At 38.6% G+C, this 12,035-nt stretch overlaps 2 protein-coding genes across 6 annotated transcripts in view; one reads left to right on the forward strand and one right to left on the reverse strand.

Annotated features, from left to right (window-relative positions):
- Positions 1 to 12,035, forward strand: part of TBC1D16 (TBC1 domain family member 16) — an 88,933-nt gene that overhangs the window by 58,495 nt on the left and 18,403 nt on the right. The window lies entirely within an intron of this gene.
- On the reverse strand, positions 5,679 to 6,692 carry LOC129544644 (calcyclin-binding protein). Its single transcript, XM_055408418.2, has one exon. It carries the CDS (start codon positions 6,509 to 6,511, stop codon positions 5,819 to 5,821), a length of 693 nt encoding a protein of 230 aa, XP_055264393.1. The 5' UTR covers positions 6,512 to 6,692; the 3' UTR covers positions 5,679 to 5,818.

A 12,035-nucleotide genomic window follows, 5' to 3' on the forward strand; every position in this document is an offset into this window, starting at 1 on the left:
GAAGTCATTAATGAGTCCAGGTGAATAAATAATTACACTGTTCTTTTGTAATTGTGCCTGAGCCATTCTAAAATGGCGTCTGCAAGCTACTTTTAAAATACATGAACACATGAAGCAAGGTAAGAATCCCCAAGCTGCCAACAAAGACGGCTTCTTGGAGGTCACACTGGACAGGATAGGGAGATGTTGGGAGGTGCATTTCCACTGCTGATTTTGCACACTTTAGTATTTTTTGAATTTTTAACCACAAAAAATGAATTTATTTATTACTTACAATATTAAGTAATAAAAAAGCAAGGAGTATATTTTTAATGTGAAGTTATTTATAATATGAGATCATTTCCATTCCTTCAGTAGGAGGAAAGTTAAACTCAACAATGTAAGAGCAAAATGAATTTCTCTTCCTAGGGTAATGCCATTTTCCCCATAATGATGGGTGCCTTTTTCCAGCGTGCGTTGCTTACTTGACCTATTAATGCTCTCTGCACTCTCTGCTTTACTGGCTCTTCTCCCCGCCTCAGGCCTCACCCAGGCTCCCCAAGACCACCCTCAAGAATGTCTGCCCCCAGCCCCTCAGCCTCCCGCCTCTGGACCCACGTCCCCATGACACAGTCACTCCCTGACGTGTCTGCCCCTCGTTCTCCACCAGAATGAAGGTCCAAACGTCTGGCAGCATTCAGCTGTCCCCAGAACAGGGAGGCACTGAGAACTTTGTGTTGAATAAACAAATATTGGCTGAGGTCATGCTTTGTGCCTTTGCCAGGAGATGTTCAGGCTGAATCAGACAGGGGAGGGGGGGACACAGGGACTTCTTTTTATTGAGATATCATTCACGTAAAGTGAAACTCATCCCTTATTTCTTTTTAAAAAATATTTTATTATAGTACATTTTGCGTGAATTGAAACACAGAGATCTTTTTTACGTCTTGGCAATGTCACTCGGCATGAGGGATCTTAGTTTCCTGATTGAACCCGCACTCCCTGCAGTGGAAGCGCAAAGTCTTTACCAGTGGGTCCCCAGGGTAAAGTTCCAGAATTCACCCTCTAAAACGATACAAAGCAATGACATTTAGTTCATTCACAAAGTTGTACAACCATCCCCACAATCGAATTCCAGAATATTTTCATTTCTAAAACAGTAATCCAAACCCATCACAGTTAAAACTCACTCCTCCCTTCCCTTGGCTTGTACCAACCACTAGTCTGCCTTCTTTCTATGGGTTTTTCTTCTCTGGCTATTTTATATGAAAAGTGAAAGTGAAAGTCACACCCGACTCTTTGCAACCCCATGGACTATACAGTTCATGGAATTCTCCAGGCAGAATACTGCAGTGGGTAACCTTTTCCCTTCTCCAGGGGATCTTCCCAACCCAAGAATCGAGCCCAGGTCTCCAGAATTACGGGTAGATTCCTTACCAGCTGAGCTATCAGGGAAGCCTCGGTTCAGTTCAGTCGCTCAGTCGTGTCCGACTCTCCGCGACCCCATGAATTACAGCACGCCAGGCCTCCCTGTCCATCACCAACTCCCGGAGTACACTCAAACTCATGTCCACAGAGTCGGTGATGCCATCCAGCCATCTCATTCTCCGTCGTCCCCTTCTCCTCCCGCCCCCAACCTTTCCCAGCATCAGAGTCTTTTCCAGTGAGTCAACTTGTCGCATGAGGTGGCCAAAGTATTGCAGTTTCAGCTTTAGCATCAGTCCCTCCAATGAACATCCTGTGTGGTTTTATGTAACTTGTTTCTCTCACTTAGTATGTTTTCAAGATTCCTCTATGTTGTAGCACGTATCAGTATTTCACTAATTTTATGCCTAACTAATATTTCATTATATGGATATACTGCATTATGTTTATCCATTTTTCAGTTGAGGGACATCTGTGTCATATCCCCTTTGGGGCTATTATGAATAATGCTGCTATGCACATTAATTCATATACAAGTTTTTGTGTGGATATATATTTTTAATTTTTTAGGCATGGAACTGCTGGGTTATATATGGTAAATCTATATTTAACTTTTGAGAAACTTCCAAAGTATTTTCCACAGTAGTTGCACTAATTTTTATTCCCATCAGCAATGTATAAGGGTTCTAATTTCTCCACATCCTCACTGACACTTACATTTTCCTCTTTGGTTTTTATTATAACCATCCTAGTATGTGAAATGGTACAATATTTCACTGTAGTTTTGACTTGCATTTCCCTCATGGCTAGTGATGTTAGGCATCTTTTTTGTGTGCTTATTGGTCATTTGAATATTTTCATTGGAGACACATCTGTTCAGGTAGATCCATTGTTTAGTTGGGTCAGTTGTCTTTTTGGTGTTGTATTCTGAATTTTTCTTTTTTTAAATATAGTCCTTTATCACATATGTGATTTCAAATCACCTATTTCTCCTATTCTATGGGTTGTATTTTCACTTTCTTGATAGTTTTCTTCGAAGCTCAAAAGATTTTAATTTTGACAAAGGCCAATTTATCTCTTTTTTTCTTGGATTGCTTGTGCTTTCGATGTCATTGAATAAACCACTGCCTAATCCAAGGTCGTGAAGATTTATGCCTGTGCTTTTTCTAAGAGTTTTATAGTTTTAGCTCTTCCATTTAGATCTTTGATCCATCCTGAGTTAATTTTTTGTAAGGGTATGAGGTAAGGGTCCAAATTCAATCTTTTGCACATAGATATCTAGTTGTCCCAGTACCAGTTGTTGAAGACTATTCTTTCTCCCACTGAGTTGTTTTGGCAACCTTGTTGAACACCAGTTGATCATCAATGTATGGGTTTATTTCTGGCCCATCAGTTCTATTCCATCGATCAATATGTCTTGTCATTATGGCAGTACCTCTTTATAGTGAGTTTTGAAATTGGGAAGTGTGAGTCCTCCAACTTTGTTCATCTTTTACAATATTGTTTTGGTTGTTCTGGGTCCCCTTGCATTTCCACATTATGTTTAGACCAGCTTGTCAATAACTCCAAAAAAGCAGGTAGGATTTTGTTGGGGATTGTGTTGAATGTATGAATTAATTTGGGGAGTACTGCCATCTTAACAATATGAAGTCTTCCAATTCGTAAGCACAGGATGACTTTCCATTTGTTTCAGTTCAGTTCAGTCACTCAGTCATGTCTGACTCTTTGCGTCCTCATGAACCACAGCACGCCAGGCCTCCCTGTCCATCACCAACTCCAGGAGTTTACTCAAACTCATGTCCATCGAGTTGGTGATGCCATCCAACCATCTCATCCTCTGTCATCCCCTTCTCCTTCTGCCTTTAATCTTTCTCACCATGAGGGTCTTTTCCGATGAGTCAGTTCTTTGCATGATGTGGCCAAAGTATTGGCACTTCAGCTTCAGCATCAGTCCTTCCAATAGATATTTAGGACTGATTTCCTTTAGGATGGACTGGTTGGATCTCCTTACAGTCCAAGGGACTCGCAAGAGTCTTCTCCAACACCATAGTTCAAAAGCATCAATTCTTCAGCACTCAGCTTTCTTTATAGTTCAACTCTCACATCCATACATGACTACTGAAAAAACCATAGCTTTGACTAGATGAACCTTTGTTGGCAAAGTAATGCGTTTGGCTTTTTAATATTCTGTCTAGGTTGATCATAGCTTTTCTTCCAAGGATCAAGTGTCTTTTAATTTCATGGCTGCAGTCACCATCCACAGTGATTTTGGAGCCCAAGAAAATAAAGTCTGTCACTGTTTCAATTGTTTCCCCATCTATTTGCCGTGAAGTGATGGGACCAGATGCCATGATCTTAGTTTTTTGAATGTTGAGTTTTAAGCCAACTTTTTCACTCTCCTCTTTCACTTTCATCAAGAGGCTCTTTAGTTCTTCTTCACTTTCTGCCAAAAGGGTGGTGTCCATTTGTTTAGGTCTTTTTAAATATGCCTCAACAGTGCTTTTGTAGTTGCTGTGCAAGTCTTTTACTTCGTGTGTGTGTGTGTGTGTGTGTGTTGTAAATGAAATTGCTTTCTTAATTTGGTTTTTGGATTGTTCATTGCTAGTGTATAGAAATGCAATTAATTTTTGTATATTTGATCTTGTATCCTTCAACTTTGCTGAATTCATGTATCAGTTCTAACAGGTTTTTTTGTATGTGTGGATATGAATTCCTAAGGATATTCTATATGCAAAATCTATAATCTGCAAATAGAGATAATTTTACTTCTTTCCTTCAGTCTGGATGCCTTTTTGCTTCTTTGCTTTTCCTTGCCTAATTGCCCTGAATAGAACCTTCCGTAGAATAGAAGGGGTGAGAGCAGACATCCTTGTCTTGTTCCTGATCTAAGGGGGAAAGCTTTCAATCTTTCACCATAGAGTATGATGTTAGCTGTGGGTTTTTATAGATGCCCTTATTAAGATTGAGGAAGTTCCTTTCTATTTTTAGTTTGGTAAGTGTTTTCATCATGAAAAGGAGTTGGATTTTTGTCAAATGTTTTTTTCTGCTGCTATTGAGATGGTTGTGTGGTTTTTGTTCTTTATTAATCTGGTGTATTACATGACTTGATCTTCATATGTTAAACCACCTTTGCATTCCTGGCATAAATCATACTTGGTCATGGTGTATAATCCTTTTTAGATGCTGTTGACTTTGGTTTGCTGGTATTTTGTTGAGAATTTTGTGTCTGTATCATGAGGGATATTCATTAGGGCCTAGAATGCTACGTTCTTATGATGTCTGTCTGGTTTGGGCATTAGGAACTGACTTAATGCAAAGTCCAAAGCAAAACACACCAAAGAGAATGATACATTTCTAAGGATTTTGCAAGAAGGAAGGGAAAATCAGCATATTTTGGGTACCTGTGACACATCAGATACTCTCCTTAGCAGCTTCCCTAAAGTCAAGGGAAAACAGAGAAACTGGGTCTTGGAGAATGAAAAGAACAGGAATGGAGGCTAGAGAGCAGGTAACCCAGAGGAAGGAACCCAAGGAGGCAACTGCATGGAAAGAGGGCCTTATCAGGTAGAAAGGATGTGAGTTGTCCATTTTGCCTGAGATATAGTGGGAACATATAAAGGGGTATAACGATTGAATAATATTCTCCTAAATCCATATCCACCTGGAACCTCAAAACTCGGCTTTATTTATAAAGAACATCTTTGCAAATGTAATTAGTTGTGATGAGATCATTCTGGATTAGAGTGAGCCCTAATCCAATGACTGGTGCCCTTACAAGAAAATAGAACAGAGACACAGAGAGCCCCACCCAGAGGGAAGAAGGCCATGTGAAGACAGAGGAAGAGCAACTGGAGTGACATGTCACATGCCAATGAAAGCCAAAGACTCCACCAAAAGCTGGAAGAGGCAGGGAAGGATCATCCCCAAGACATTCATACGGAGCTTGGCCCTGCTGACACCTTGACTTCAGACTTCTGGTCTCCAGAACTGCGAGAGAGAAATTTCTGTTGCTTGAAGCCATACAGTGTGATGCAGTGATACAAGGAGGTGTGGACAAAAATGAGCTGATATTACCTTGCACCAGGCTGAGGACTGGGACTTCCTGGTGGACAAAACCTGATTTCTCCAGGTGGACAAAACCTGGTTTCAGATACAGGAGCATGGGGCAACGGGGAGCAGTAGGTATGTTTTCAGGGGCATTCTTTAAGAGATAGTTTTTTTTTTTGTTTTGTTTTGTTTTAATAAGCTCATTTTATTTAAATAAATCCTCCAGCAGGAAGTGGAGAATTCATTGCCTTTACTTAGAAGAAGGTTGTTTAAGTAGTTATATGTCAGATTTATTTGTGCAGCTCAGCAACATTTCCTTACTGGAAACATTTTTCCACATCACAGTTCCCAAAAAGACTTTAAAGTCTCAGAAGTCTGTATCTCCTTTGGCTTGCTTCTCTCTTGATTCCACCCAGGCTTTATTAATGGTTCGTTTCATATCATCATCTCCATCTTCATAAATTTTCTTTAGAACATTCATTAATCCCTCACTAGGATCTGTTTCAGTGTCATAGGAGGGCTTTTCTTTCTCTTTGCATTCTTTTTCTACCTGAGTCAGGTAGTCCCACCGCGTGTTTTCTGCTTTCTTTCTACATAAGATAAGAACTGTGTCTGTCTTGACCTTTTTTGAACTGCCTTCCACAGAGATGGGTTTCAAGAGATTGTTCACAATCATGGAGTAACTCTTCCCATTTAGGTTCTTTACCAAAAGATCAAATGACCTCTCTGTGAAATTCACCTGCACACTCTCAGCAGGCACTTGATGAACTCCAGGTAAGGTAATGTAGATTTTCACAAACTTATCTGACTGGTCCCATCCGTAATTACTGATTTTCACTGTATATCCTGTTGTAATAGGAGCAACCACAGCAGCTGGCTTCTCATTTTCTGTAAGTTCTGCTTTCCTCTGTGATTTCTGCTGCATCTTATTCTTTATTTCTGTCTCAATCTTGGATTTTTCAGCTGTCAGGGCATCACGTACTCTTTTCCTAGTGGCTTTTTCCAGCAGCACCTTCACCTCTTCTACATCTTTCTGGAGCTCTTCCAAAGCTGAAGACATGATCGGGCTAAGTCAGGCAAGGCCCGGGCTGCAGCGGCGGAGAACGGAGAACGGGAAACGCCGCAGCGAGCGTTCTCACCGCGAACGCAGACAACACCTGCACGCGTAGCGGCGGACGCAGCCGGCGAGCACACCTAACCCTGCGCGAGATTTCGGCCCGCCTCCCGCACGCGGCGCCTCTGGAACCAAGAGATAGTTTTTAAAATAGAGTTTTGTTTTCCTCTGTATCTTCCTTTATTTTCTAAGTCATTGCCTTTGTCTCTGGAAGTCACACATCATAGGTGTCAGGAATCTGAGCTTTGGATGAGCCATGCCTGGTTCATCCCTGCTCTGCCGTTTACCCCCTGTGAAATTTGAGGATGATGTTCCTGGTCTCAGACTTCTTAGCTATAAAATGGGGTTAATAATATCTCCTTCATAGTGTTAGTATGAGAAAATCTTTAAAGCAATCAGCAGAGCTCCTGGCACATAGGAAACCTCAAATAAACGGTAACTGAGATAATGATTGGTTATTGATACCGGACTTTTTCCTTTTTTTCTTTTCAAAATTATCCTTATTGGTTTTACAATATAAAGGCTAAAAAACGATGGGAGATCAACTTATTATTTCTGAGTGTCGAAATGATACATTATTCTTTTTAGAAAATATGTAAGATAAAGAACAAGGTGAAAACAAACTATAATGCCACCTAGAGATGATTTTTACTGTCATTTTGGTGTGGTTTTCTATTTATCTATTTATGTAGATATAAAATATTTATAAATATGCATTATATACAAAACTATGTTGCATCATATTTCATATAATTTTCACCCCACCTTCTTGATTCAACATAATAGCATTTTCTTTCATCATTAAATACTTTAATAAAATGTTTCATACTAGTTTAATGGCATTGTATCATATGCATGTGCCACGATATATTAATCCCTGGGACTTCCCTGGTGGTCCAGTGGCTAAGACTCCACACTCCCAATGCAGGGGGCCAGTTAGGGAACTAGATCCCAGATGCCACAACTGAGAATTCACATGCTGCAAACAAAAAAAAACCATAAATAAAATATTTTAAAAGCTTAAAAAAATAAAATATTCCTTATTGTTAGAAATCTGGTAATCATATTGAGTATTGGTAATTTTTACAACTTTATTGAAGTATAAGTGAGTTACAATAGCTGCATATATTTAAAGTACAAGATTTGCTGAGTTTTGACATATGTGTACACATTGTGGTTTCCATTTCCATTTCTCTTGTGATCAATAATGTCTTATGCTTATTTGCCACCTTCTTTGGCGAAGTGTCTTTTCAAATCTTTGGGCAATTTTAAACTTGTGTTGTTTGTTTTCTTTTTACTGGGCTTTGAAGGATCTTTATATATTCTGAATATAAATCCTTCATCAGTTATATATCTTACAAATATCTTTTCCCAGTCTCTGGCTTGACTCTTTATTTTTTTAACAATATCTTTCAAAGAGCAGAAGTTTTTTATTTTGATGAATTCCGATTTTCACTTTTTTCTTTTATAGATCGTGCTTTTGGTATCACATCTAAGAAATTTATCTAACAACATTATTGAATTTTAAGAGTTCCTCATACATATTCTGAATGTGAATCTTTTATTGGATATGTGTGTCATGAATATTTTCTCCCAGGCTGTGTGATGCGTTTTTGTTTTCTTTAATGATGTATTTTGAAGAAAAGAGTTTTCAGTTATCTTATCTATTATTTATGTTTTGTGCTTTTTGTTTTTTAAGAAAACTTAGCCTATTCTAAGGTCGCAAAAGTATTCTTTTATGGATTCTTCTAGAAGTTTTACAGTCTTAAGTATTATATCTAGGTCTATGATGTATTTTGAGTTAATTTTTGTTTATAACATGAAGAAAGTGTTTATGTTAATTTTTTCATTTATTCAGATATCCAGTTGATCTAACAACATTTGTTGAAAAACTGTTCTTTTCTCCATTGAATTGTTTTCGCATTTTTGTCTAATTTTTTTTGTCGATTATATTTGCCTATTTCTGGGCTCTCTATTTTTTTCCATTAATTAAAAAATTTGCTCTTTAACCAATACCAAACTACACTGATTACTGTAGGTTTTAATAAGTCCTCTAACTTTCTCCTCTTTTTATAGTTGTTTTGCTTATTCTAGGACTTTCGTATTTCCATATGAATTTTAGAGTCAGCTTGCCAATTTCTACCCAGAAAATTCTTCTGGAATTTTGATTGGAATTGTGTTGAATCTGTAGATCTATTTGGTAAGATTACCATCTTAACAATGTGACCATTTCAATCTATGGACATGGGATATCTCTTCATTTATTTAGTTTTCCTTTAATTTCTCTCAGCAAGGGTTTGTGTTTTTCAGTGTAGAGGTCTTGAATGTCATTTGTTGCACTTATTCTAAATATTTTATATGGGCTTTTTGCTACTGTAAGTGGAATTTTTTATTTATTACATTTTCCAATTATGTGTTACTAGTCTTTAATAATACAATTAATTTTTGTACAATAACCTTTTATTTTTTTAACTCTGTTAAATTCATTGATTAGGTCTGAGTTGTTTTGTAAATTCCATGGGATTTTTTTCATGTAAACAATTATATCATCTGGGGAGTTTTACTTCTTCTTTTCCAATATTTATGAAATTTAGTTTCTTTTCTGTCTCTTACAGAGCATAGAGCCTCCCAATCATAGTGGGTAAAAATTCAGTCTCCTACCATTGAGTGTGATGTAAACTGTAGAATGTCTGCAGGTGCCCTCTATCAGTTTGAGATGTCCTTCAATTCCTAGTTTGCTGACAGCTTTTCTTCTGAATGAGCACTGGACTTTCCTCAGACGCTTTTTTGTGTCTATTCACATTAAGTGTTTTTTGTAGGTAACTATAGCTGTTTTCTTAGGATCGATACCTGGAAATGAAAGTAAAGTTTCAAAATACATAAACACTTTTAAGACTTTTGCATTCGATTTCCAAATTGCCATTGAGAGAAATTTGGCCAGCATACAGTGCCCCCAGCCATGCAAGAGTACTTCCCTAAATCATTACCTACACTGTATTTTATAACCTTTTAATTATTGCCAACTTCATAGACCTCCCCCTAAATTGTATCTTGCTTCCATTTGCATTTATTTCATTACTCTGAATATGAAAATGTTATTGGTTATTTGTATTTATTCTCTAGTGATTGTTTTTTCATGTCCTTTTGCCCTTTTTTCTTTCCTGTTGGGCACTCATTTTTAAAATTTTTACATACCTTTTCTCATACTAAGGATATTAACCCTTATCATATATGTCTCAGTTTGTTCTTTGGCTTTTCATTTTTTTAACAGATTTTTTTTTTGAGCAGTTTTAGATTCATAACAAAATTATGAGGAAAGTACAAAGATTTCGCATATGCCCCCTGCCCCAACAACGTGCAAAGCCTCCCCATCACCAACATCCCCACCAGAGTGGTATGTTTGTTACATTTATAACAGTGACACATCATTATCCCCCCTAGTTTACATTATTTTACATTATAGATTCATTTGGTGTTGTACCTTCCATGGGTTTTAACAAATGTATAATGACATGTATCCACCACTATAATATCACACAGAATAGTTTCCCTGCCCTAAAATTTTTCTGTGTTCCGCCTATTCACTCCTTCACAATCCCAATCTCTGACAACCACTGATTGTTTACTACTGTCTACTTAGTTTTGCCTTTTCCAGAATGTCATAGAGTTGGAATCATATAGCATGTACCCTTTTCAGATTGACTTCTTTCACTTTCCTCCATACTTTTTCATGGCTTGATAGTTCATTTCTTTTTCTTGCTGAATAATATTCCATCATCTGGATGTACTGGTTTGTTTATCCATTTATCTGGCAATTATGAGGGGCCATCAAAGGGTGCCATTAATTTCAACCTCCCTCCCCTAGTCCTCCCCACCTCTACTCCACATGCACACAGCATGATTTCCAAAATCTCATGCCCTTCCCAAGGCGCTGTGTCCTGTGCGACCCATGGGACAGGCTAAGGTTTACAGAAACCAGATCCAGGATGGACGCTCACTCTGGCAGAGTCCAGGGTGAAGGCTTTTGCTCCCCTGCTGTGGTGGAAGGACTGGGGGCCTGAGGGGAAGAACGCTGGAAAGAGGGCCCCACACGCACCTTCCGGCAGCAACTTGCCTCTAGGCAAAAGTCTGCTTAAACCCTTCTACAACTCCTGTGGGGGAAATTATTTGCATTAATTAATTGACTAATTAATTCCAGGCACTATCCTTGGAACCTACAGCTGGGGTTCCACTGACATACTGTTTAACTGACTCAAAAGGCTTAGGAGGAACAAAAGCAAGAGCCAACTTAGAAGTTTGGATATTTAAAAATGTTAGAGTCTGGCCGCAATGTCTCTTTGACCTTGAGAACCACAATTCAATAATTTTGGAGGAAGGGAATTCCCAGGCAGTGGTTAGGACTATGCTTCCACTGCAGGGGGCCTGGGTTGGATCCCTGGTTGGGAAACTAAGATCCCACATGCCTCGAGGTACAGCTGGAAAAAAAAAAAAACCAAAAATAATAATTTTGGAGGTTTCTTCCCTCCTGCTTAAGCTTTTTCTGAAAACAGACACTTATGTATCAGTTATCTATAGCCTTATAATGGAGGACTCCAAAACTTAGCAACTTAAAACCACTGCATTTAATTTGTTCGCAGTTCTTCTGGCTGGACTGGGCCAAGTCTAACCGTTCTACTGGGTACTCTGGGGCTTTCTCAGGCAGCTGTCACCAACTGGGGGCTCAGCCAGGTAGAGGGTCTGACATGGCCTCTGTCCACGAGGTTTGGAGACTGTGGTGCTGTAAGCTGGGCCTCTTTCCTTGTGGTCACTCATTTGTACCTGCGCTTCATTACATGGTGGTAGGAGTGTGCCAGGAGGGAGAATGCAGAAGCCTCTTGAGGCCAGACTCTGGAGCTCACAGGATGTCACTCACACCATATCCTATGGATTAAAGCCACTCAGAAGCCCAGCTCAGACTCAGAGGTGGAGGAATGGACACCATCCTGAGAATCTGAGGCCATATTTAAACTCCCAACTCTGTGCCTGACATTGCTCTGATTGTCAGGTAGACAACACATCTGCTATGTTTTGCGATGACAGAGTTGACTTTTCTTATTCATTTCTGTTTTTGCATGTTGGTGATCTTCAGAAAGAAAATGCTGTATTTCTTAGAGTTTAGCATCTTCTAGTTGTACCTATAAAACAGTTTTAAATTCAAGCATATTGAGAGTTATTGCCCTAAATAAACCTTCCTTATAATTTTAATGTACCACACATAATAATTTTATGAACAAGCCAGGTTATATGCAGCACATATGAATATTCTTAAAACCAAAGTGCTTTGCATGTGTAAAAAAATAAAAATTATACATATTTCAAATTTCCCGAGATTTTATTTCCATTTTTTTCTATGACTTTAAAATTCTCAGACATTTAAAATTTTCATCCCAGGCACAGGTATTAAATCTCTGTGTCCTGTGCCAGGCCTGTG

The sequence above is a fragment of the Moschus berezovskii genome, chromosome 20 (genome assembly GCF_049115385.1).
Source record: "Moschus berezovskii isolate FMDL1 chromosome 20, NW_MosBer_1.0, whole genome shotgun sequence".
Taxonomy (NCBI): domain Eukaryota; kingdom Metazoa; phylum Chordata; class Mammalia; order Artiodactyla; family Moschidae; genus Moschus; species Moschus berezovskii.

Coding starts and splice junctions, on each gene's coding strand:
- LOC129544644 (XM_055408418.2), bottom strand. CDS start 6,511: ATGTCTTCAGCTTTGGAAGAGCTCCAGAAAGATGTAGAAGAGGTGAAG.